At 43.6% G+C, this 27,938-nt stretch overlaps 1 protein-coding gene across 1 annotated transcript in view; it reads right to left on the reverse strand.

Annotated features, from left to right (window-relative positions):
• Window positions 1-27,938, reverse strand: part of CAMK1D (calcium/calmodulin dependent protein kinase ID) — a 294,879-nt gene that overhangs the window by 39,253 nt on the left and 227,688 nt on the right. Inside the window, exon 4 of the mRNA XM_063448220.1 lies at window positions 6,357-6,495. Within this exon, the coding sequence (XP_063304290.1) occupies window positions 6,357-6,495 (139 nt within the window). The remainder of the gene's footprint in view (window positions 1-6,356; window positions 6,496-27,938) is intronic.

The following is a 27,938-nucleotide window of genomic DNA, read 5'->3' on the forward strand; positions in this document are numbered from 1 at the left end:
CCCCATCCAGGTGTATCCCGAGATGTCCGGGTGGTGGCGGATCGCGTGAAGCAGTGGTTCCAGGGTCATTGCAAATAGGAGCGGCGACAGAGGACATCCCTGCCTAGTACCGTTCCGAATCGCAAAGCTGGAGGTTAGGGCCCCATTCACTCGGACGGTAGCTTGTGGGTTATCGTATATGGCCGCGATCCATGCCAACATATTGTGTCCTAATCCCATGACCCGCAGGGTTTCCATCATGTACGACCAGTTGACACGGTCGAAAGCTTTTTCGGCGTCCGTGGAAAGAAGTAGGATTTTATCCCTTGTCTCCCGTGCCCTGTGCTGGATGGAGAATAGGCGTAGCGTACTATCTCGTGCCTCCCTCCCCGGTATAAATCCCGTCTGGTCTGCGTGGATCAGGCTCGGTAGTACCCGTTGCAGTCTAGTGGCCAGGATTTTTGTAAGCAGTTTTGTGTCCACGTTCAGCAGGGATATGGGTCGATAGCTGCCACATTGCTCTGGGTCCTTTCCCGGTTTGAGGAGGACCGTGATAGTAGCAGCCAGAGATTCCGCTCCGTAACGGTGTTAACGGCGGTGGTCAGCCGAGGCAGGAGGATTGAGGAGAAGAGTTTGTAATACCCCACAGAGAATCCGTCGGGGCCCGGTGCTTTGCCTGTTTTGGTGGACTTCAAGGCTGCGGCCATTTCTTCGGTGCTAATTGGTTCGTCCAACATATTCGCCGCTTCTGGAGTCACTCGGCTGTTTACATTGTCGTGTAGGTAGTCCTGAATGATCGTGTTGGGTTGGCGTCCCGATGTTGTATTGTCAGGGCCCGGGATATTGTAGAGGTCGCTATAGTAACGACGGAATTCGTTGGCTATGTCTTCGGGGAATTGGGACAGTTTTCCGGACTGTAGGCGGATTTTGTGTATCCGCGTGCGAGGGGTGTCTCCTTTCAGGATGCGGGCGAGGTATTTGCCGCCCTTGTTGGCGTGAATGTAGAAGAAGTTCTTGGAATGTTGTAACGAGCGGTGGTATCGTTTCGTAAGGAGTTCCTTCAGGCGGTGTCGGGCTTCCGTCAGGTCCTGTTGGATCGAGGCTAGTGGGGTTTGCTTATGTTGAAGTTCTAGTCTCGTGATGGTCTTATATATAGTCTTCATTTCCTGCATGGTCGCTTTGCGGCGACGGGAGGCTATTTTTATAAGGATGCCACGTATGGTACTCTTGTGTGCTTCCCAAAGTGTGATTGGAGAGGTATCTGTCACGTCATTTTCCTGGAAGTAAAGGTCAAGGGCTTGTTTGATTTCAATTTCCACCGCGGGGTCCTGGAGCAAGGTTTCATTCAGGCGCCAGGTCCACTGTGCCGGTTTGAATAGCGGGGAGTCCAGCTCCACCGTGACCGGGCCGTGGTCCGACCATGTGGCAGGGCCGATCTCGGCCGACCTCAGTCGTGGCAATCCTTCCTGCTGAAGCAGGACGTAATCTATCCGCGCATAGCGGCAGTGGAGCGCGGAGTAGTGGGTGTAGTCTTTGACACCTGGATTGAGTGCTCTCCAACAGTCCACCAGTCCCAACTCACTCATTGACTTATGTATCGCACGAATGCTAGATAGCGGTAAGGAGCTATGTCCCGTCGACGTGTCCAGTTGAGGGTCCAGTGGGGTGTTAAGATCGCCCCCCACAATCAGCGTACCCTCCGAGAATTCGCTCAGTTTGCTCATGGTTCTGCGCATAAAACGTGCCTGATTCTTATTGGGCACGTATATAGAAGCCAGGGTATAGAGTCTGTCTGCTATCGTGCCTTTTATGAAGAGAAACCTCCCCAGTTTGTCGGTTACTTTGTCCAGTTCCTGGAAGTCCAGGTCTGCTGCAAGGATAATGGCAACTCCCGCTTTACGGGCCGTGGGGTGGTTGTTGAAGATATTGTTGGGGTATTGCCGATTTCGAAGTTTAGGTGCAGATCCTTCGAGGAAGTGTGTTTCCTGGAGCATTGCTATGGAGGTCCGGTGTTTCCTCAGTTCCCGGAGTAGGTGAGTGCGGCGTTCAGGCACGTTAAGGCCTCGGCAGTTGAGGGTCACCACACGAAGCGGAGCGTTGAGGTACGCCCGTGTTCTGTCGAGGTTTGGGCCAAGGCACGCGGAGGTTTCTGCCCTAGCTCCCATACCAGTCAACCAGAGTTCTCCGTATACTATCCAGCTGGTCCCTGATGGTCAGGCTGTCGTGTAGTTAATGGGGGTAGTAAGCTAAACGGCGCGTAGGTCTCGGCTATGCTGGGGATTCGTTCCGCGGGAAAGGTTGCTCTGAGTCGGTGTGCGCGTAGGGGTGTGGGGCGATGTACTTCGTCGGTGTCTAGTGAGGTCAGGGTGGGTAAGATAACGAGTATGGCGGGCCGCCTAGTGCGAGGGATGCGCCCCTAGAGCCAAGGAGGAGGCGACACAGGGACGCCAAAGTAAAAGTACAGAGTATAGAGAGTAGAAGGTGGGTATGTTAAAAAAATGGGGAGTTGAGTAAGTCCCCAAGTAGAGGTGACCCCGAGATGTGGGGTAAGGGAGGTGTTCACCTCAGTCCTCCTCTGAGAAGAGGAGGGGGTAACCGTGCGACGAGAGGAGATGCCCTGGATCACCCAGGTACCAGACCAGAGGGTGAGTCAGCGGGGGACTCCTTCGTCTAGGACTATGCACGGCTCGTGTTGGGGTCAGTGGTCCTATCTCGGTCCGTAGTGGACCAGAAGCAAAAGTGTAGTATCTGTGTGATTCCAAATAACTCCTCTCCGCCGGCCACACAGCCTGGTGCCTTAATCTATACATGGAATGTTAAACATAGAAACATAAAAACATAAGTACCCATATGTAGGGCAACAGAGTAACCCAAGAAAGGAAAGGAGTCCTGTCCCCCCGCCTCCCCCAACCCGGGAGGAACCCTCACGGCAGCTAACTAAAAGAAAAACATTGGTTAGGCATTTGCAGTACATTCATCATACATATTTATATGCAGGGGATAATGTGATCAGTACACTTGAATACCCATAGCCGTGGTGATAACACATAGGTCGGTATCAACATAATTCCCAGCTACATCTCTCCAGGTTACTGGGGGGTGGCGTGAGCCTCTAAGGCATGGCTAGTGCACGTCCCTTTTATTCCCCGGCTATATTCTTCCATACAGCTATTTAGGGCATGCATTCCTGTCTACGTCAGTGGAAATGGTAGAGCGTGAACTGGAAACTATACATGAGACGTCGTACATGGTAATTTAGCTGCGTATAACTAGTGTAGCCATACAACCCAAGGAACCACGGCCAGAACCCAGCTAATCTGTTCTAGATGGGACCCAGTCCCCCGCCCCCCCCCACCCGGGGGTGGCTCCCACGGTAATTGAGCAAAGAAAACAATGGTTAAGCATTAAGTAACATATTCAGTAAACATATATGCAGGGGGTAATGGGATGGTTGCAATATTGTACACATAGTCGTAACGATAGCAGTCATACCAGCATCAATAAGTTTCTCAGCTAGCCCTTTCTAAGTTGCTGGGAGGCAGCATGTGTCCCTGAGGTGTGGCTCGAGTGTGTCTTTTCTACGTCTCAACTTCAGTAGTAGGCGATGTTTGTGGGGTGAAAAGTCCAGGGTTGCAGTTAGGAAGAGCGTATGTGTCCCAAACAAAAAGATGGATTGTAGCGTGTGGGTGTTATTATACCCCAGGGTAAGTGATTTTTCCCTCATGAAACCAGTTCAATTGTCTCGTTGCGTTGTAGTGGACAGGTGAACCCGCATGGTGTTGCCCGTGTCGAAGAGTGTGTGCCCCCCGTTATCCCCCCTCCCAAATTCTTTACTGACATTTAATGTTAGGTAAACGGGTGTTAATGTCCCGGAGCACAAATATAAGAAGCAACCCAATTGGTACCTTTCCGTTGCCAGTTCGGAGAAGTCCCCAGGTTCAGCAGTAGAATGGTGCAAGTGGTCTAAGGAGATGTCGTGAAGGTTAAGGAACGTGGAGGGTCCCCCGGCAGGAGTGAGAATCAGGGGGACATATCCAGGGGGTAGTGTGTGTGCCCCCTATTCCGGCGCCTCCGGGTTGTTGCGCCTGCGTTGTGCTGGGCCTTGTGGTGGTTCTCTGTCTCGCCTCCTATGCGCTCTGTGTTGTTGAGGCCTCCCTCCTAGCGGGCCCAGGACCCAGTCAGGAGTGGGGATATGCGGCAAGTTCATTTCCTCCAGGAATCTCGGGATCTCTTCGGGCCAGCGGATTGAGGCCCAGCCATTCCGGTGTCGGGCCAATAGGGCAAAGGGGTAGCCCCACTTGTATTGGATGTTGCGTTCCTGCAGGACTGCAGTGATGGGCTTCAGCGCTCGCCTGGCCTCTAGAGTGATGGGCGAGAGGTCATTAAAGAGGGAAACTTGCGCGCCCCTGTAGTCCCAGGCACGGCGGGCTCTGGCCGCCTGCATGATGGTATCTTTGTCTCGGAAGGAGCTGAGGCAGCATATAATGTCTCTTGGGGTGCCGTCCGCTAGCTTGGGACGTAGTGCTCTGTGTGCTCGTTCGTATCTGAATGTGAGCGGAGCGTTTTCTCCCAGGATCATATGAAAGAGGTCGTTAAGGGTAACTTCAGGGTTTTCCTCACCTTCAGGTTCAGGGACCCCGCGGACCCTAATGTTACATCTCCTCCCTCTATTGTCTAGGTCCTCCATTGTCCTCCTCATGTGCAGTAATAGCTCCCCTTGGCGTGCTAGGGCCATGTCAGTCGCCTGCAGTCTCGTGGCTTGTGTGTCTCGGGATTGCTCTAGGTTTTGTATTTGGCCTGCGTGTGCATTTACCTCTGCCCGGACACCTGCTATTTCAGCCCGTAATGCATCTTGGATGGACGTGGTGTGCACAAGGAGGTCGGCTTTCGTGACCATAGCAGCAGCCATAGATCTGATTTCCTCTCCGATCTGCTCCAGTGTGGTATTGCCTCGAGGTTCCCTGGAGGATGGCTCCGTCGGCGCCATCTTGGATCCGCTCGCCTCCTCGCACATGTCGGCCGAGTTTTGGAGAAATCCATCCATCGGGCCGTGAGTATGCCCGGATTGGGAGCCCCTTGGGGTCTGGGGGGTGTCGGTTCGTCGATGGCGTCCCATGTATGCTGATTGGGTCGGATTAAAGGCTGTGTTTTGCGCCGGCGGGTCGGAGCTCACTCACTGTGCTGCCATCTCGTTCCGAGCTCAGGCCACGCCCCCCAAGTTGCTACATGTTTAACTTCTTTAGCTGTATATCGCAAGGGTAGCTTCATGCAAACAACACAATTTTTATAAGATTGTTTATCCATGCTGGGTACTGTTTGTCACTCTGAGTACACTAGAACTGAAATAATTGGAATTAAAAATTCTGTTTTTCATTGCGCAATCAAACTCTAAAACATGCACTAGGAACCTTTTGTGTTTTACTGGCCTAATCTTAATATGCTTTAATTTAGCTTGATATGCTATATATGCTATAATTATATGCTATATATGCTGTAATTAAAATACAATATTTCCAAAACGATTCTGATGAGAGTATATAACAAATATTATCTACAGTATTACCAAATCTACAGACTCAATACTCTGTAGACTTAGAAGGACACTGTAACCTCTCTGGCATTTCTAGTGGAGGTGGGAAAGAGTGCCAGTGACCCCAGATAATAATTCAAACCACTAAAAAACGGTTTGCCTACTTACAAAGTTGGGATGGGGGGGAGGTAAGGATGTTTCGAAGAGTAGCTGGATGGTAGGTTTAGCTGTTGATCAAAGTTTACAAAGCAAGATCCTGTCTGTGTGTAGCAAGACCAGTTAGTGTGTACTTTAAATTAATTACATTACTTAAAGGACCATTATAGACACCCAGACCACTTCAGCTCAATGAAGTGGTCTGGGTGCCAGGTCCCCCAGGTTTTAACCCATCAGATGTAAACATAGCAGTTTCACAGAAACTGCTATGTTTACATTGCAGGGTTAATCCAGCCTCTAGTGGCTGTCTTCCTGAGAGCCGCTAGAGGTGCTTCTGCAACGCTGAATGCGAAAATCGCATTCAGCATGCAGACCGTCCATAGGAAAGCATTGAGAAATGCTTTCCTATGGGCATTTTTAATGCGCGCGCAGCTCTGGCCGTGCATGCGTATTCCACTCCACTCGGGAGCTGACGTTGGAGTGGGAGGAGAGGTCACCAGCGCCGAGGGAGCCCGGCGCTGGATTAAAGTAAGTAGCTGAAGGGGTTTTAACCCCTCAGCCCAGCGGGAGGGGGCCCTGAGGGTGGGGGGACCTAAGGGTTATATAAGGTCAGGAAAACGAGTTTGTTTTCCTGACACTATAGTGATCCTTTAAACAAAATATCACAACATCTATATGTATATTTCCTTACCTTAAGATCTCTGTGCACAATGCCCAGTCTGTGAAGGTAGAAAACGGCATCCAACACCTGACGGATGAGTTTGCTAGCATCTTTCTCCGTGTAAAATCCTTTCTCCACTATCCTATCAAATAACTCTCCTCCTGAAACTCTGCGGAAACACAGAAAACAGTGATTGTTAAATACCTTAAGTTGCGAACAACCACAGCGCACAGAAAAAGACTTTCCTGAAAGTATGATGTCATTAGGAGATTTTTACTATTCTTGCAGAGAGGGCTGCCACTGTTAATCTACATATGCTGGATATTATAACGGATGTTAATATATCTCGAATCTTGAGTGGCCTCAGCGTCCTAGCCAAGAATAAGTGGACAGAATCAGACAGGTGTAAATGGTGAACAAAATAAATACTGCTTTAAAAAAAAAAATCCATAAAAGTTTATATTTTTCTGCCATACTAATAATCGTGTGAAATAATCTAAACAATAAACTATAAAATATTCAACTAAACAGCACTTCACTAGTTACAAATCATTTGCAAGACAGGAGATAGAGTGCTGTCCCCCCTGTTGTTTATTTGAATAGGTGCCCCACCATGGGGCACTTTATTTATTTATTTATTTTTAAACAGTGGGCAACCATAGGCAGAACGGAGATGTTAAACTACCTTATTTACTGAGTAATTTTTACTTAGTATTAGTAAATTTGGCTGCAAGACCAATTTTGATCTTCCAGTCTTTTAGTAGATAAACCCTAATACTGTGGGAATTAGGGAGCTATCTACTAAGCGGCTGCAAGATACAGCCGCAGCCCTGACTGGATTGGAATTTTATTAATTTGAATGAAATTTAGACCCAAACAAAAAGTACAGAATTTCGGCCTAACTTGAATGAACTAACTGTACTCATTCTGTTATGACGAAACTCGGTGAAGTCTAAATGACAGGACGTTCGCACAGCGAATGAAGCAACGTGAGAACACAAGAGGAGAGGTGAGTATTGTGGCAAAATGTATTTGACCACAGGAAATGTAGCAGACTTAAGCTCCTCTTTGGGTCAAAGCTGGTCAAGGGTAGGAAAAATATATTAGACAAAGTAGTCCCTGCTTAGTCTTATATTTTAAAGAAAACTAGATCAGAAAGGAAGAAAAGAAGAACAGATTCTGAGAGAGGAAGACAATAGGAAGCGATTAGGAAAAGGTAAGTTCGGCATGACAGTGCCGCTTTAAATGCACCACACCGATGTTCTGTGCCACTAGAGACAAGTGGGTATCATACCATATCCCAGAGCAGCTCTACCTGTGACTTATTGGATGAAATATATGCTCTATTGCAGGGGTATGCAATCTTCAGCACAGCAGATATTGTGGACTACATCTTCCATTATTGGGAATGCTAAATCCAGTGGGGAATGCTAAATCCATGTTTTTATTTTTTTATTTTTTTTTCCTATCTTGATTGGAGAACCATTTCTAGTTATACATGTACCTTTTCTGTTGCTTGCTTATATTACGTTATATATACAACAATGTCGTAGAAATGGAAAACTAAAAACAAATCAAAAATTTGTATTGATTTCCTATTACCGTAAGTAAAAATGGTATATGTTGGTAATTGAAGAACTATGTTTTGTATTGTTTTTATTTTAAAGCTAAGAACATATTTGAGATCCTAACTATTTTTCACAATGTAAATGAACTGATGTTTTACTTTTGGGAATTTTTTTCAAATGCACTTTTGAAAAATTATTAAATCTATTCCACTTAAAAACATATTTGAAACACCAGGGAGCCATCTGGTGGCTTCATTGTCTTGTGATTGAAATACGCCTCATAAGAGATGAGTTTTCTCAGCATAGAAGGTGAAAATATTGAATTGATGCACGTTTGGAACGAGGAAAAAGTACAAAGTTACTATTCATTTGCAAATGGCCACCCACTTCTATGCTATGAATATTTCTTCTAAAACCAAATTGTCAACACACAAGTCACTGGCATTGATTAGGCAGACTGCAGGCCCTATAGCCTGCCTAATCAATCCCAGTGACTTGAGTGACAGGCTTAGACATTGCTGTCACTGATACTGATTAGACTAAAAGACTATATATCGTACATTTTTTCTACACAATCATCATACATTGTTAAAGTGCACAATGCAGAGAATAGTTTTTTTCATACTTTCTTCAGGGACCTGTCTTAACGTGTGTGCGTGCGTGTGCGCGTGCGTTTGTGCGCGTGTGTCTGTATGAGTCTGTGCATCTGCCTTTATGTGTCAGTATGAGTGTATGTACGTGTGTCTGTATGAGTTTCTGTATGACTATGTGTGTATGATTATGTGTATGCTTGTCTGTATGAGTATTTGTGTTTGTATGGCTGTTTATGTATGAGTGTATGCATGTGTGTCTGTATGACTGAGTCAGTATGAATGTGTATATGCATCTATATGTGTGTGTATGACTGTGTCTGTATGTTTGAGTGTCTGTGTGTGCATGACTGGGTCTGTATAATTTTGTGTGTGTATTACTGTGTATGTGTCTGTATGTATGTATGTGTATGTATGTGTGTATGTATGTTTGTATGACCCTGTGAGGGATGTTCTTTTAAAATTATATTAAAAATTATAATTAGAGTGCAAATGAAGCAATGGAAAAAAAACCCTATTACTCAATTAACATTTTTTTTAAATTACAAACATACAACCTTTACACACAATCACACTCAATCTTTCCATACACAATCGCCATGCACAATCACACTCAGCCAACCACACATAAACCTCACTAGTATCACAGTCATAAACCCCAACAGACCCAGTCAAACATAAACATCTCATACATACAGTAGCGTAACTACCACTGTCGTTGTAGTCGCAGCTGCGACCAGGTCCATCACTCCAGGGGGCTTGGCTGCCCTGTTGAGTATTGTATTGATTCCTGTATAAATTCACACCTGTTCTTAGATGCTAGCACTAACTCGTAACTAAAAAGTTGAATGGACAATAACTAAATACTTGCATAGACCCCTTGATATTCTTGGACTTGTTAATAATTCTGTTTTGAATATTATACTTGAATAAAAAATGTATTAGCAGCGTCAGAGTCTTTCATGTGCTTCAGCTTTGTAAACACCCTGAAAACAAGACTATACAAATCCACAGTTAATAACAATACACCATCATCTTTTTTAAAGTCAGCACAGTCTATGTGTCCATACCTTTGTTTTCTCATCTTTTTAAATGTGCTAATAGCCACCTTTTTTTTCCTTATCCCAAACCTCTATATAGTTTCAGACTCAGGCTTCCAAGCACGTCAGTTTCTCATTTTCACAGATAATTTCTTGCAAGAAAAAAACGATTTCCTAGATTTAAATGTATCTCACTGCCGTTATAGTTTCTGCCTCATAGATTTCTACCAGTATGAGTCCTCTGCATGTTTGAATATTTTTTCTTTGCGCAATGTTATTATCCATTAGTTAATATTCGCCTACACTGCTTACACATGCCAACAGGGGGAGCACAAGTACTATGTAAAGTTGATATGTAAAGATTTCAGGCTTAGCTGAACTTTTGTCATTTAGTCTTTGCTAATACAAATGTTGACAGCACCAAAACAATATTTTCCACTTAGCATTAGACTAAACATTTTTAGTACATATAATTAAAACAGAAAACTACTAATTGCCTAAAAATAAGTTTCTGTTGCCATCTCCCCCTTGCTATCTTTTCTTTTCCATACTCCTCACCTCTCTTGAATGCCCTTTCTATAATTTTGCTCTCCTCTCTTTTTCCACTGCTATTTTCATCTCTTTTCCCCGCTTGTATATTGCTATATCCATATAAAGTCTATTATTTCTAAAATACTTGAGAATTGACAGGATCCAATTAAGTTACCTGTCATGCAAAAACAGTAGGTCTCTTTGTTAATCTATAGCCCATGTGCTAATATAATATATTCGTTAAGTGTTAATATAAAAGATATTAAATTAGCCACATAACCTGGGAATTTATCAAAGAGTTAATTTATTTTTAATCTAAAGTTTTCATTAATATGATCATTTATGATAACACAGACAATACAACATGGTGAGGTAATATGGGTTATACAAGTTGTCATGCTCTCTAGAAAAAGGAATACATCTGCTCATATTTCTTAACATTTATCACATTTGTGGCATATCTCCATGTGGAAAATGTGATGAGCAGCTTCAGCCTTTATACGACTGTGGTTATCATATCCGATAATCATTCTCCATGTCAAAGTGCATTTTCTGCAGGTGGCAGGAGTGAGATCTAGCTCAGCCCACTCACGCACTTTCGGCTCGTCCATTTCTTTTCCATAGTTGCTGTGCTGCTCATTGGGGTAGAACTGTTCTTTTTGCCTGTTTCCTTGCTCAGAGGCGACACAACTAATACTTACGAACTGCTATTACAAATGTTACTAAGGCATTTCACCAGATTTCCATCGCTACACCCCAAATTCATTGCTCAGGACAAAGATATTCCGACTCTAGGCTCATACATGAAGAATTGTGTAAGAGTTGCAAGGGTGAGAGACCTGGCAATTTACCATTGTCCAGCATTAATTTTTATCTTTAAGATGAAGTATTGCTTTGAAAGTGTTGCAGATAAATTTATGGGTTAAAGTCACGACATTCTGTTAATATAATCTGGTGTGATTTCTACAGGGAAACGTCTGTCAACAATTGCATCCTACATGGGTATTTCTGCACCTGTTCCTCTACTGAACAACGTGAGCTCCCTTTAACTGCATCAATGAAGCAAGGCTCCCAGTGCTCTTGCCTTATGCTCTCAGAGAAAATAAAGACAACACATTTCTTTTTAGAAGTTGATGACTTTATTTTAATATCAATTTTGCAAATGTCCAGAAAAGCTTGAAGTCGTAATATTAAGAGTAACTCATCTAGCATGCATTTGATTTACTTTTTTTAAGTCAATAGTTTAGCTATCATAAACTGAGTCGTCTAATGCCAGGAAAATCTACTTTTTTGGTGGAAATGTAAAGATGCTCTGTGCGAATCACCAGATTCCTGTGAACACCAATACAAGACCATTGAAGGCACCCAGACCCCTTCATCTCAATAAAGTGGTTTGGGTGCAGTGGTTCTGTGGTTTTAGCTCTGCAATGTAAAACATTGACATTTTGAAATAAGGGCAATGTTTACCTTGCATGGTTAAACACACCACTAGATGCTGTCTTCCTGATGGTAATCAGAGGGTGCTCCTGTTATTATTATCAAGCTGCAGCCCGTCTTCCAGCTTGAGAAAGATCTCCTTGAGATTGAAACGTTGCACGTTTTCCTAATAAATCTGCTGTTAAATTGAATCCTGAGTGCCTGGACCACAGTTTTGTTCAAACATTTGCAGCCCTTCTTCCAGGCAGGTATCGTCCCCTCTGCCTATTCCGCGGCAGCCATTCTTACAGGCAGGTGTCCACTCCAGTTCCAGGGAAAGGGACCATCCCACCGATGCCACCAGATGTGGCGGTATACCCACAAGAAGCTGGGTTAAATCTGCCTAGGTTGTCCCTATCCTTAGTATAGAAAATCCAGAGTGATTAAGCTGTCCTTAATGTACCTCTGTCTCTCCCAAGCAATAGCCAAGACTTAGTAAAGGGTGTGCTTTGACTTATTGAGTCAAAGCACACAGATTTATACACAACCGGGGCACCTGTGTGTCTGGAAGATAATTGAGTTAGCTCTCAGTTAAACTAATCCAGACACCGAAAATACATACACTATAATAAAGCAACCCCACATGCCTTACATCCCCGGAAAGGTGTCTCTGGAGTGCCCATTCTGTCCAAAAAGCGCCCGGATCGAACATGGCAAGCCCATATTATATGGAAGTCAAACGTGTCAGTGGGGCGTGGCTAACCTCTGATCCGACGCAGAGTTCCAGAGTGCTGGGTAGAGTTCCCCTGATCACCTAAAAACACAGCGCTTTCTGTGGGTACAAGAAACTACCCCAAGTGTTTGGTGTCTTTCGATGCCTTGCCACCACCTCTGTTAACCCTCCAAAAAGCCCCCTGATAAATGGTCCTGGGGCCGAGAGCGCTCTGTTTAAGGTTTTAGCGGATCGCTGCGGCTCTGCAATCTGATTTAGAGTTCCAGGCGCACAGTACCTCAGCGGCTTTCTGGGGACGAATGGTGACTCTGAGAAGGCAGGAGAGGGATGCTGGGCTGTAATGCATGGACTAGGGGGTTAGTAAATAGAGGTGCTAGTCTTTTACAGAGAGGGTGGGGTTTGGGGGAGATATGTACCCGACTAGGTGACCAGAGGATCTGTCACAAGTACATTCTAAGAGTTGTCATAATTAATAGACTAAACACTCAATATATAAGGAAGAGGGGTATATTATCTAAGTACTGATTCCAATTCCCTTCCTTCTTATTTAACTTTTTCTTTATTTTTGGCTGATTAGTAGCAATATGAGCAGCAGTGTGTGGAAGTGAGTTAGTGGGCAGTTGGGGCAGCAGCAATATTTGAGCTATTTGAGTCCTAGTCCTCTCTCTTCACCATTGTCATTCTTCTCCCTTCTGCCTCCAGGAGATTACGGAGTTCAGTCTGAGGGGCAGGACAATAATCAGGCTTCCTTAGACTGAATCCCAAAGTCCAAAGCAGAAGGTAGGGAGGTTTTAACAAGCAGAGTAGGTGAACCCATCAGGCATGCACCTGCAGGCAGACCTGGACGTTTTCCAACCTTTCAAATGTGGGTAGTATATAACAATCGTTGTGGGTAGCCTATTTCCAAATTATTGGACATTTTGAGTTTTAAATTGATCTATTGGAGGATGATATCCATAGTCTTGATTTTTTATTGAATTGTACCTTAATCATTTATACTGAAACAACCATACAACTTTGCAGGTTTTGCTTTCAAATTAATCACGTTTTGTGTCCCTCTATTTCTCCTTGTGTATGTTTTTTGAAATTCGCCTTAGGTTTTTTAGTTATATGTATGACAAACTAGGTATTCTTTTATCCTATGGGAAGCGTGATCTTTGACACAATATACAGGAGAAAGGTGGAATATCAGGGCAAGCCCAAATAATACACCCACATTTGGGTTTGTCCTGATATTCCACCTTTCTCCTGTATATTGTTATTTCTTAGGCTTCCTTTGGAGTGTGCCTAATGAGAGGCTGCTGTGTTTTTCGAGATCCTAGTATCTGTTTCTAGACATTTGCAATTTGTTTCGGTCCAAATATGAATTCGGAAGAATTTCGGGCACTTCCCCTACTCGCGGTATAGCAATAGTAATTTTACTTAGTATTAGTAAATTTGGCAGAAAGACCAATTTAGGTCTTTCAGCCTTTTGGTAGATAACTCCCTAATACCGTGGGAATTAGGGAGTTATCTACTAAGCGGCTGCAATAGAAGTCCCGAAGTGCCGAAGTCCTGAAATTCCGAAGTTACGAAATTCAGAATTTACGAAGTGTCGAAGTTCCGAAGTTCCTGAAGTTCCGAATTGCCGAAGTCCCGAATTGCGGAAAATCCCGAATTTTGGAATGCAGAACCGAACCGAAAATTTTCCCCATGCACATGCCTATCTGTTTCTAGTCTCACTATATGATCTTTGACACATCGTGTTAATGGGCATAGTCTATGCAAAGTTCCATGTCAGCTGCTAAGCTAATTTACTCACAATCCATGAGTGAAAAGAATCCCCCACAATGGCAAACTGCAGACATCATGCACAGAGAACAGATAGTAAGATCAGGTCCGAGGAATATAGCAATAGGTAAGTCTATTCATTTAGATACAATATACATTTTAAGGGGCACAAATAAAACTGTGGGAAAAACTTGACAGTTCTATTTTAACATATAAACACTTGAAAAGAAGAGAGTAAAGCTTTATGTTTTCTTTGTTACTACTCACTGCCAGCTAAACACATTAGCTATATTAAGTTGCATTCATGGAAATAAAGTATGTCTATTTACAGCATGCTTTTGTGAGTTTTATGCAAGGTCAAATGACAAAACAGACGTACTTATGTATAATATTACACAGTATAATATTCCTACACATGCATTAGCTACAATTGATTTTCATCTGGCAGGTTTGAAATGCAGTGTTGGATATGATTTTTACAAAGAAAACACAAAAATAAGGCATCAGCACCTTTATGAATATATATACACACACACATAATTTGCTAAATATTGGAGATACTTGCACACATCAAGTAAATACTGTTCACCCTTAATATTTACAAATACTATTATTGGGTATTTTTTTTTTTTACAAGTCTGCATTGCCCCATTTCCCCGGAGATCCCCCCACTCCCCCACCCCCTCCCCCCCACACACTTTAGAAGGACCCTGGCAGGGCCGGACTGGGATAAAAATTCAGCCCGGGCATTTTTTTATCACAGCGGCCCACTAAGAAGGGGGCGGGGCAGAGAGGGTGTGTTTTGTCATCACTAACGACAAACACGCCCCCTCTCAAAGTGCAGGCCAGGGCAGACCATGCGCAGAGCTCTGCTAAAGCCCTGTATTTGTTCTGCACAGTGCAAGCAAATTTAATAACATGCTTGCACTGTGTTTCCTTGCAACTTGTCTCTGGTGTCTCTATAAATGGATACCAGGAGACAAAAGGGCCAGGAAAGAAGGTCGGTTTTAGTCGTGTTGTGTTTGTGGTGTAATGTAATGCATATGTGGCTAGGGGATGTAGAGAATGTGTGTATAGGGGATGTAGCAAGTGTGTGTGTGTGTATAGGTGATGAAGTGTTTGTAGAGAGTGTGTGTTTAGGGGTGTAGTATGAGTTTGCTTACAAGGAATCTAGTGTGTGTATAGGGGATCCAGAGTGTGTATGTCAGGAATGTAGTGTGTGTGTGTGTATATATATATATATATATATATATATACACACACACACACATACATATATTTATATATATATATATATATATATATATATATATACATATGTTTGGAAGTATTGTGTATGTGTGTGGTGCAACATGTGTGTATGATGGATGCTGTGTGTGAGGGTGCGGTGTGAGGGTGCTGTGTATGATGTGTGTGAGAGTGCTGTGTATGATGTGTTTTGTGATAGTGCTGATTGTGATGTGTGTGTGAGTGCGATGTGAGTGAGAGTGCTGAGTGTGATAGTGCTGTGGATAATGTGTGTGAGTACTGAGGGTGATGTGTGTGAGAGTGCCGAGTGTGATAGTGCTGTGGATGATGTGTAAGAGTGCTGTGTGTGATGTGTTTTGTGATAGTGCTGAGTTTGATGTGTGTGAGAGAGTGCCGAGTGTGATAGTGCTGAGTGTGATGTGTGTGTGAGTGCTGAGTGTGATAGTGCTGTGGATGATGTGTGTGAGTACTGAGGGTGATGTGTGTGAGGGTGCTGTGTGTGAGAGTGCCGAGTTTGATAGTGCTGTGGATGATGTGTGTGAGAGTGCTGAGGGTGAGAGTGTTGTGGATGATGTGTGCGATAGTGCTGTGGATGATGTGTGCGATAGTGCTGTGGATGATGTGTGCGATAGTGCTGAGGGTGATGTGTGTGAGAGTGCTGAGGGTGATGTGTGTGAGAGTGCTGAGGGTGATAGTGCTGTGGATGATGTGTGTGATAGTGCTGTGGATGATGTGTGTGAGAGTGCTGAGGGTGATAGTGCTGTGGATGATGTGTGTGAGAGTGCTGAGGGTGATAGTGCTGTGGATGATGTGTGTGATAGTGCTGTGGATGATGTGTGTGTGTGAGTGCTGAGGGTGATAGTGCTGTGGATGATGTGTGTGAGAGTGCTGAGGGTGATAGTGCTGTGGATGATGTGTGTGATAGTGCTGTGGATGATGTGTGTGAGAGTGCTGAGGGTGATAGTGCTGTGGATGATGTGTGTGAGAGTGCTGAGGGTGATAGTGCTGTGGATGATGTGTGTGATAGTGCTGTGGATGATGTGTGTGAGAGTGCTGAGGGTGATAGTGCTGTGGATGATGTGTGTGAGTGCTGAGGGTGATGTGTGTGAGAGTGCTGAGTGTGATAGTGCTGTGGATGATGTGTGTGAGAGTGCTGAGGGTGATAGTGCTGTGGATGATGTGTGTGAGTGCTGAGGGTGATGTGTGTGAGAGTGCTGAGTGTGATAGTGCTGTGGATGATGTGTGTGAGTGCTGAGGGTGATGTGTGTGGGAGTGTTGTGTGTAAATAAATAAATAATTGTAAGTAGGCATTATGTCCCCCCCTCCCTTCTTACCTTTAGCCTGGGAGGGGGGGACCGGCACGTTGGTGAGTGAGAGGGGGGAACCGGCACGGTTACATCATCCCTGGTGGTCCTCGTGGTGAGTGAACTCTAGCCTGCGGGCTAGAGTTCACTCTCGCGAGATCCGGTCGTTGCCATGGCAACGCGCCGGATCTCGCGAGAGGAACCCGGCGGAGCTGCAAGATAGAGCTCCACCGGGTCCTCTCCCTCCCTCCCTTCCTCCCAGCCACAGGTCTATGAAAGTGGGCCGGTGAGGGAGATCTCCCCACCGGCCCGTCGTGGCAAACAGCGGGGCCGGCGCTCGGATAGTGTCGGCCCTGCAAAGACCGGCAGGGGAGATCCTGGGACCTCCCCTGCCGGCCTCGGCCCATGGCCACCGCGGCCCACTGGGCATTTGCCCGGTGTGCCCGATGGCCAGTCCGGGCCTGGACCCTGGCCTAGTTTGCATTAACCCAAAGTTGTTGAATTACTGATTTTTTTTCTGAGAGAGGGAAGCTGGAGTATAGGGTCAGATAGAGCAATACAACACTATTCCTATAGATGTATATACACTGATCAGCCACAACATTAAAACCACCCGCCTAATATGCTTTAGGTCTCCCTTGTGCTGCCAAAACAGCTCTGATGCGTCAAGGCAGGGACTCCAGAAGACCTCTGAATGTGTCCTATGGTATCTGACACCAATACATTAGCAGCATATTCTTTAAATCATGTAAGTTTTTAGGTGGGGCCACGATGGATCAGATTTGTTATTACAGCACATCCCACAGATGCTCAATTGGATTGAGATCTGGGGAATTTAGAGCCAAGGGTATACTTGAACAATTTGTGCAGTGTGGCAGGCCACTGCCATCAAGGAACATTATTGTCATGAAGGGGTGTACGTTGTTTGCCACAAGCTCTAGGTAGGGGGTATGTGTCACAGTAACATCCACATGAATGCCAGGACCCAAGGTTTCCCAGCAAGACATTGCCCAGAGCAAAACACTGTCTATGCCAGCTTACCTTCCCACAGTGCATCATACTTCCATTTCTTCCCTAGGTAAACAACGCACAGGCACCCAGCCATCCATCTGATTTAAAAGAAACCGTGTGATGAGGCAACATTCTTCCATTGTTCCATTGTCCAGTTGTGATGATAACGTCCCCATTAAAGGTACTTTTGGCAGTGGACAGGGATCATCATGGGCACTCTGACTGGTCTGTGGCAACACAGAAAACTGCGATACACTGTTCTGACACCTTTTTGTCATGGTCAGCATCACGTTTTTCAGCAATTTGAGCTACAATAGCTCTTCTGTGTGATCGTACCAGCCGGGCTAGCCTTCACTCCCCACGTACACCAGTAAGCCATGGGCGCCCATGATCCTGACTCCAGTTCAGCGCTTGTCATTCCTTGCACAACCTTTGGATAGGTACTAACCCCTGCATACCAGAACATCCCACAAGACTTGTCATTTTAGAGATGCTCTGGTCGAGTTATCTAGCCAGCACTATTTCACTCAGATCTTTTCGCTTGCCCATTTTTCCTGTTTCTAACACATTAAATTAAAGAACTGCAAGTTCACTTGCTGCCTAATATATCCAACCCATTCACAGCTTCCATTGTAACAATATAATCAATGTTATTCCCTTCACCTGTCAATGGTTTTAATGTTTTGGCTGATCAGTGTATATGGTATTAGTATTATTAGCAACAAGGCACTTAGGATTAACGAAAAAAAAACAGCTGTGGGCATCAAATAATTAAGTACAGATATAGAAGATAATGTCACAATTTATTTACCATAATACCAAACAAAACTGTCATTTAGCCTACAGAGCTGGCAAAATTAGTGCCACGATTTCCACACAGTTGTTATACTTTTCTGACCCGATCTGCTGATCTTTGCGTTAGTGTTCTATGTTTAATGTTATTTGTTTTGATCTAGTAATCCCAGGAAGCTCTGTTAACTAACATCCCTAAATATAAAAATACATATACAAACAATCCTGGCAATGGATTCACTTAAACATTTGAGCAAAGTATTCATATGTAATATGTAAACTAGTATTTCACAATCTTTGTAATCTTATTATTATAATTTATTCAAAACGTATCTCTAACAATTGGGCTCTCTATGATTTACACTTAATAGTAGATAAGTAACTGTGATGTCATAGCAAGTGCAATACATCATAAATGTTCTGTATCTAAATAGCTGGATTGGAAAGATGAGTCTATTTGCAACTAGATATAACCTAGACAAGGTATCTAACTGAGCAGGTGTAGTTACAAGCAGAAGTAATTTGGGGAATAAGAAGTTATACAGCAAAAATCTGATTTTGATGAGAGAACATCATGTATACAGATGTCCAGCCAGGTAATTTTTTTAATATATATTTTTTAATATATATATATGTATATATATATACAAAGTTATGCTGAATTTAACATAAGCAAAATATGGTTTCACATTCAACTAAGGGTAAGACTTACAAGAGACTCTGAGTCAGTACTATGAGTCTAAAAGGTCTGTTCGTTTCACCAGCCATGAAAACAGTAGAGTCACCTTATTATTATTTTATTATTTATATAGCGCCTGCAAAATTCCTTAGCGCTGTACAATGGGTGGACTAACAGACACATTGTAACCAGACAAACGGACGCACAGGAACAGAGGGGTTGAGGGCCCTGCTCAGTAAGCTTACAGGTATATTGACACAAAGGGCAGGGCCAGATTAAGGGCCCAGTGGGCCTGGTGCTGACAATTATGATGGGCCTAATTACAAAATCTTATCGACCAAAAACACTTCAACGGTCCTACCTCCCAAGCATCATGTATCTGATAGAGATGGTGCTGGAGGGAAACTCATAGGATGCAGCTATGAGAAAACACTACCCACGCTTTCATCTTTCAAGTAAATCCATACCCACTAACAGCAGTGTCCAGTAAAGCAGGAAGTCTATGGACGGGGTAAAAGGGTGGGCCACTGACGCAAATCACATAACCAGAACTGCCAAAAGGGGCGAACATACCCAAAAAGGGGGCATGTCTGTGTCCCTATGTCTCCCAGTCCCTTAGTGTCTGTGTCCCCATGTCCCCCAGTGTCCTCATGTCACTAGGACACTAGGGGACATTGAGAGACATTGGGACACTGAGATACTAGGGAACACTGGGAGACCTGGGGACACTGGGTGACTTTGAGACACAAGGGGACACTGGAAGACATGGGGCACTGAGGCACTGAGGCACTGATACATAGGGGACACTGGAGACTTGATAAAGACCTGGGTACAGGTCAAAACGTTGCGGTGTCCAATAAGCCTGCTTAAATCTATCACAGTAAGTACCTGAGAATTTTTATTTTATACTAGGGGACACTGAGACACTTGGGGGCACTGTGAGACATATGGACTCTGGGAGGCTAGGGGACTGTGGGAGACTAGGAGACACTACGGACACTGAGAAACACCAGGGACACTGGGAGACATGGGGCACTGAGACATTGTGATACATAGGGGACACTGTGATACATAGGCGACACTGAAGACTTGATAAAGGCCTGGTTACAGGTCGAAACGTTGCGGTGTCCAATAAACCTGCTTAAATCTATCACAGTGAGTGCCTAAGACTTTTTCTTTTATACTAGAGGACACTGAAAGACATAGGGACACTGGGAGACATGGGGACACTGAGACTTTGGGAGACTAGGAAACACTGAGATACCAGGGACACTGGGAGACATAGGGACACTGAGATTTTGGGAGACTAGGAAACACTGAGATACTAGGGACACTGGCACACTACGGACACTGAGAGACACCAGGGACACTAGGAGACATGGGGACACTGAGATACTAGGGACACTGACTGGGAGACATGGGGACACTGGGAGTGACCCATGTCTCCCTTTGTCTCTCAGTATCCCCATGTCTCTCAGTGTCCCCTAGTGTTTTTATCACCATGTTTTCCAGTGTTCCTTAGAGTCTGTGTCCCCATGTCCCCTAGTGTCACTGGGAGAGACATGGGAACACAGAGACTAGGGGACTCTGGGAGATTAGGAACTCTGGGAGACCAGGGACACATACACTAGGGACGCATACACCAGAGACACTGGGAGACATGGGGACACTGAGACACTAGGGACACTGGCTGGGAGACATGGGGACACTGAGAGACTAGGGGTCACTGTGTCCCTAGTGTCTCAGAGTCCCCATGTTCCCCAGTGTCTCAATGTCTCAGTGTCTTAGTGTCCCCAGGTCTCCAAGTGCCCCCTAGTGTCTCAGTGTCACCAAGTGTCCCTATGTCTCCCAGTGTCCCCAAGTCTCTCACTGTCCCCATCTCTCACAGTTTCCCCTAGTGTCTGTGTCCCCAGGTCTCCCAGTGCCCCCTAGTGTCTCCGTCTTCCAATGTCTTAGTTTCCCCTAGTGTCCCCATGTCTCCCTGCAGCCTTTCCCCCCATCCTTCACTTACCTGAGCTTTTGGCTGTCTCTGCAGGCTCGGAGCTGTTGTCTGGACTCTCTGTGCAGAGTTGCTCCCCCACGGATCATTGAGTAGAGAGAGGTAGGGGGGAGATGCTGTAACTTCTTATCCCTGCCTCTCTCCACATATACAACGGCCCCTACTGGCCAGCGATGGCATTGTAGAATAATCTCTGTTCATACTGAGACTGACATTTGTATTGCCAGTATTACTGCAATACCAGCACCGGCTAGGCAGCCTCAAATACCTGAGAAATACTTCTGAGAAATACCTGGCAACCCTAAGACATACCTGAGAAATACCTGGCAACCTAAGAGTAGTGTGATTTTTTTAAATCAATGGGCCTATTCCATGGGCTTGGGTCTGGAGCTGCAGCTCCATCAGCCCCTAATATAATCCGGCCCTGACAAAGGGTATAAGTAGGGGTAATGAAATAGGATGCAAGAAAATCCGCTAACAGTTAAAATGATATGCTTTCCTGAAGAAGTTTATTTTCAAAGATTTTTTGAAGGAGTGGAGACTGGGTGAAAGTCTAACGGAGAAGGGAAAGGAGTTCACAGAAAAGATGCAGCCCTTGAGAAGTCTTGGAGGCGAGCATCAGATGTGGGAGTATGGACAGATGATAGATGTAGGTTTTCAGCAGAGCACAGGGGCCTAGACGGGACATACTTGTGTATTAGGGAGGATAGATAGGTTGGAGCAGCATTATGTAGGGACTTGTAAGTAAGCACCAGAATCTTAAATTGAGCCCTATATCTAACTGAAATGTCAAGGCCACACATAGACATGGGTAATTCACAAGTTATCCAGAATCATGCGGTCACAGATCAAGATCAGAACTACACCAAAACCAAACTATATATAGTCCACATTTGTGCCATGGTTTTGTTAGTATTTTATATATGGTGGCATGGTTCTCCCACACCTTGTACGTAATATATATACCATGATGTTTGTACAAAAAAAAATTAAAATATAAAAAGGATTAAACTGAAGCAAAAACAACATTACAAGCTAGGACATTTGATGCCATGACAGGTGTAGAATGAATTGAGATTAGCTAGACCCACGGAAAACACAATGATGAAAAACACATGCTTTACAATTGTTAGGTAAAATATAACATCAGCTATTGCTACTTTAGCAGCACGCTTTCTGTTATTAGACAGAATTAATGTAAATGTAAAGAGTGGGTTAAATACATTCAAAGGGACACTAAAGTCACCTAAACAACTTAATGAGGCAGTTTTTGTGTATTGCTCGTGCCTGGACGTTTATGCTCAATTTACTGCCATTTAGGAGTTAAAGCACTTTTGTTTCTGTCCATGCATCCCCTGGCTGCGACTGACACAGCCTGCATGAAAACAATTTTTTTTGTTTTAAATCAGATATAACTTACTTTAGAAGTTTTTATCTCCTGCTCTGTAAATTGAACTTTAATCACACACAGGAGACTCCTTCAGGGTCTAGCAAGCTATTAACAGAGTAGGAGATAAGAAATTCTAAAGTAAACAGAATTTGCAATAAAGAAAGTGTAAACATGAGATGCTTCTTTACAGGAAGTGTTTAGGAAGGCTGAGTAAGTCACATGCTGGAATAGCTTGCCAGACTTTTGTTCTCTGCTCTTTATACCATTTATTGCTGGTATTTCACTCCTTTGGTGTGTATATATTTTTGTTTTGAGGTAATTTAGCAATTTTGGGAAACTGATTTTGGTTATTTATTTGAATACTTGTATTTTTGTATTTGTGACCTATGTTTGTGAATTTCATGTGTGCATAGCTATGTGTATTTATATGAATACTGAAGAGGAAAAAGTCTCCAGGCACTCATAGTATTCAAACCACAGGCAGGGTCAAAAAGTGACAGAGCATCAACGTTTTGACCTACTACGAGGTCTGTATCAAGCTAACACCACATTTATATGAATAATGACACAATAGTCATTTGTTGATCTGTTATTGTATCCTAATTTGTAGAGTGATTTTTAAAGAAACACTTTAATCACCCAGACAACTTCAACTAGATGAAGTGGTCTGGGTGCAGTGTCCCTGTCCCCTTGACCCTGTACTTAAAAACACTGCCGTTTTTGAGAATCTGCAATATTTACATTGGGTTGGAATAGGGGGAGAGGTTATCAGTGCTATGAGAGCCTAGGATCTTGAATAAGGCGAGTACATAGTTATTTATTTATTTTGCTCTTAGGATGGGGACCTATTTATAGTTAGGGAGAGAGACACTATAGCGTTAGGAATACAGATTTGTATTGCTAACACTATAGCATTCCTTTAAAATTATCAGTAAAGATTTCTATTTTATCAAGCATACAGTGTGCACCTATGTCTTGCAAATACTTTCAGAATGCCCAGTACTTGCCAGGTATACACTGTGTATCAAAAATACCCTTTCAAAAAGCAGTAACAGGTTGTTGATGAAATATGGCTTCTGAAGCTCCATTTGATTACTGTTTACAAAGGTAGCATAGCCAGTGTTAGAAAGCATGAAACCTTTCCAGTTCTTTCCTGCAATTCTGTAAAACCAAAGGTTTTAGTATACCACTTCTAAAATGACAGTAGAGTTACTTGTCTTTGAAACACACATTTTTATCCTTTTGACACTGGCAAGTTCACACATAGATAGAAAGTGGAAACATGCAACAAGTCTTTAATCTCAATGTTATTATGCTCTGTGTTCTGTGCAATCAAACTACAGCCAGAAGCAGGTGTACCATTTGTGTACACGCTGGCATAGTTACACAAAACTGTTTTGCGATAACAGTGCAAAGATTTTGCTAATTCCCATTAATGAGCTGACTGTAGGTGAATACTTGGCCGTAAAAGAGGTAAGAATGTGTCAGCTAGAGACATCTAAAAAAAATATATTGATGGCATGTACAAGACAAGTAAGTTAGTATACTAATCCATATTTACAATAGGTGAATGCAAAGGATGCTGTTTAACCTATTGAAAGGGTGTAGATCAAGCATGTCAAGGTTTAAGTTTACGTGCGCAGCAAAAAAAAAGTTCGACCTAGACCAACACAAACTAAAATTACTTGTATCATTCTCATGCAAACAATTCTCATTACAATATGTAATTCTGGGTGCACTGCCCCCGCCCTCCACTCTAATTTAATACAGTGTCCCCACTCCCACCACTCTAATTTAATACACTGCCCACACTCCCATCACTTTAACACTGCCCCCCTTCACTCTAATATACTGCCCTACCTCCCTATAAAAAAAATAATACACCACCTTCCCTCCTGTCCCCAATGTAATACACTGCCCCCTCCCACCACTTTATCACACTGCCCTGCTCCAATCACTCATAAACTGCCACACCTCCATCCATCCAATTTAATACACTGTCCCACCTCCCTCCTCCCAATTAAATACACTGCCTTCCCTCCTGTCCCCCAATTTAATACATTGCCCCTCCCACCACTTTATCAAACTGCCCTCCTCCTAACACTCTAATAGGCTGCCACCCCTCTATCCCCCCAATTTAATACACTGCTCCACCTCCCTTCTCCCAATTTAATACACTGCCTTCCTCCCGTCCACCAACGTAATATACTGTCCCCTCCCACCACTTTATCACGTTGCCCTCCTCCTATCACTCTAATAGACTGTCACCCCTCCATCCCCCCCAATTTAATACACTGCTCCACATCCCTCCTCCTAATTTAATACACTGCCTTACCTCCCATCCACCAATTTAATACACTGTCCCTTCCCACCACTTTATCACACTGCCCTCCTCCTATCACTCTAATAGACTGCCACCCCTCCATCCCCCCAATTTAATACACTGCTCCACCTCCCTTCTCCCAATTTAATACACTGCCTTCCCTCCCGTCCACCAATGTAATATACCGTCCCCTACCACCACTTTATCACACTGCCCTCCTCCTATCACTCTAATAGGCTGCCATCCCTCCATTCCCCCAATTTAATATACCGCCCCACCTCCCAATTAAATACACTGCCTTCCCTCCCTTCCCTTAATTTAATACACTGCCCCCTCCTACCACTTTATCAAACTGCCCTCCTCCTATCACTCTAATAGACTGCCACCCCTCCACCCCCCCCACCCCATTTAATACACTGCCCCACCTCCCTCCCCCTAATTTAATCCCTGGGCCGCAAAGATACTTATTGTGGGCCGCGTGTTTGACATGCTTGGCGTAGATAGTTTAATGGAAAGAAAGAGGTGCAGTTATATAAATGGACAATACCACAAAAAGCATTCTTGATAACCATGACCATATTTGAATACATTGGCCGTCTAGAAGTCACAGCAGCTTGATTTTCAACATTGCAGGCATATGGCTATCTATGATATCTTACGATATTTATGTTTTTGTGTTGAAGATTGTATTCCTTTGTTTATATATATATATATTTATTTGCACAAGTTGTATTTTAATTGCGGTGATAAGGTTCTCTTCCACTCTGTTGCAGGTGTTTAACATCATGGTTTTGTAAACCCCATCCACTAACAATACTGAGCAAAGGCATTTCCACAAGGAGGAACATATCAGGGTATAAGTGAAGTTCCTTATGTATGTGAAATCAACATAGTATATGTCTGTCTACTACGTTTGAAGGACATAACATATGGATGTATTTTCTATATTGGTTTTCATGTTAGAATAAGAACATTAGTGACCAATAGAATCAGAGCAGAATATTTCAAATCTCTATCTTCTTAGCCTCATTTCCCCTGATGAGCTAACTGAAGGCTAGCAAAATGCATGTTAGGTGCGTAGATTGTAGATGTACATGAGAGTGATTTTTTTTAGTGAGGTGTAAACAGATGTTTGATAGTTATGTTATAGTGCTTATGTAGTGTAGTCAGCACACTGTGGTCCTCAACAAGCCGGCAAGATCCACAGTTAGACAGTTAGATGGGATTTTATGTACTTCTTTTGTTACATAGCTGTTTATAACATCTGTTTGAAAACAGTTAAAGGGACACTATAGGCACTACAACATCTTTAGCTTTATAAATCAGTTTTGGTGTATAGATCAGGCCCTTGCAATCTCACTGTTCAATTCTCTGCCATTTAGGAGTTTAACCACTTTGTTTATACAGCCCTAGTCACACCTCCCTGCATGTGACTTCCTTCTTAAACACTTCCTGTAAAGAGACATCTAATGTTTAAACTTGCTTTATATGACATTCTGTTTCATTTAGAACATGCATAGGCAACCTTCGGCACTCCAGATGTTTTGGACTATACCTCCCATGATGCTTTGAGCATTATGGGGGATGTAGTCCACAACATCTGGGGTGCCGAAGGTTGCTTACCCCTGATTTAGAATGTCTTGTCTGCTGCTCTGTAAATAACTTGCCAGACATTGCAGTAGCCTCCTATATGTAATTAAAGCTCCATTTACACAGCTAAATCAGCAGTTATTGCAAGCTAAGTTTGTTATTACCCTCATAAAAAAACACACAAAAGAAAATACATGCATGCTTTATTTATTTAAAAAAGTATAATTATTAAGTGAATCACCCCAAACTGTAATTCAGCCATATTGATAGACACTTAATATTAAAAGGAACCCACTAGGGTCAGGAACACAAACATTTATAACTGACCCTACAGTGTTACAAACCGTATCTTGCCCTACCTTGCCCTTCTAATTAAAGTACAATCTTACCTTTATTCCAGTCTGCTGGTGCCGCCTCTGCCCCCGATCTGCCTCTTTGACTGACATCATCAGAAGTGGTGATCTCAGCCAATCACAATGCATTCCTATGGGAAAGCATTGGATTGGCTGAGATTGTCACTTCTGACGATCTAGGCCAAGGAGGTGGGCCATGGGCAGAGCCAAACGCCGCCCTGGCAAATCAGCATATCCTCATAGAGATGCATTAAACCAATGCATCTCTATGAGGAAAGTTCAGTGTCTCCATGCAGAGGGTGAAGACACTGAATGTCAGTGCTGCACACACAGGAAGCACCTCTAGACGTCTTCTGAGGAGTGGCCACCACTGGAGGTGTCCCTATGTTGTAATGTAAGAACTGCCTTTTCTCTGAAAATACATTGTTTACTGCAAAAAGCCCGCAGGACTGACTATACTCAACAGAACAACTAAATTAAGCTGTAGTTGTTCTCGTGACTATAGGTATCCCTTAATGTTTCTTATGTAGTATTTGTGTCTTAAAAATAAAAATAACACTCTTTTATATTATACTGTAATACTCTTTTGTATTATTTAAGAATAAAGTAGATAATGGAGCACTCACATGTGCTGGATCTTGTAAGCAAGCTCTAGCTATATGTAGTTCTGGGTCCATTTAGGCGACCACTCCCCTCAACACAATGAAAAATCAAGAAGAATTTCCACTCTTCACCACATATCAGGAAGAACGTGGAAAAACATAGCATAACACTGATATGCAAATGCAATACCTAGAAATAGCCCCTTAATAGGCACTGATTTGCATGCATTGCGTGGATAAGGCCCACACCACCTCTCTTAACAATATGTCCCATTTCCAGGAATATTAGATGACCAGGCTCTCTGTAAACACTTCAAATAAGATATATATTTTTTTTTACATACATTGCTTGCTTGTAAAAAAAGAGAGTGTAAAAACATGGAGGTTACATTGTATTTCACCAGCATATTATATAGTGTTATTATTGCACATCAGATCAATGTTGTAACAGTGTTTCATTGTTGTTATCTTGGAGGTACAATATATACATATTCTTTGATGAATTCTCTTTGAGAAAACCACATCATGTACTAACTGAGAGATAGGAAAACCAAAGAAAAAAAAATGAAGAAAAGAAAGGAAGGTATGTTGGTGTGGAATGAAAGGTGGAACGGAGAACCCTCGAGAATCTACCCTGGCCAGGGGTAGTGTTTTGGGTTAGTTGTTGTAATGT

The sequence above is a fragment of the Pelobates fuscus genome, chromosome 3, assembly GCF_036172605.1.
Source record: "Pelobates fuscus isolate aPelFus1 chromosome 3, aPelFus1.pri, whole genome shotgun sequence".
Lineage (NCBI taxonomy): Eukaryota > Metazoa > Chordata > Amphibia > Anura > Pelobatidae > Pelobates > Pelobates fuscus.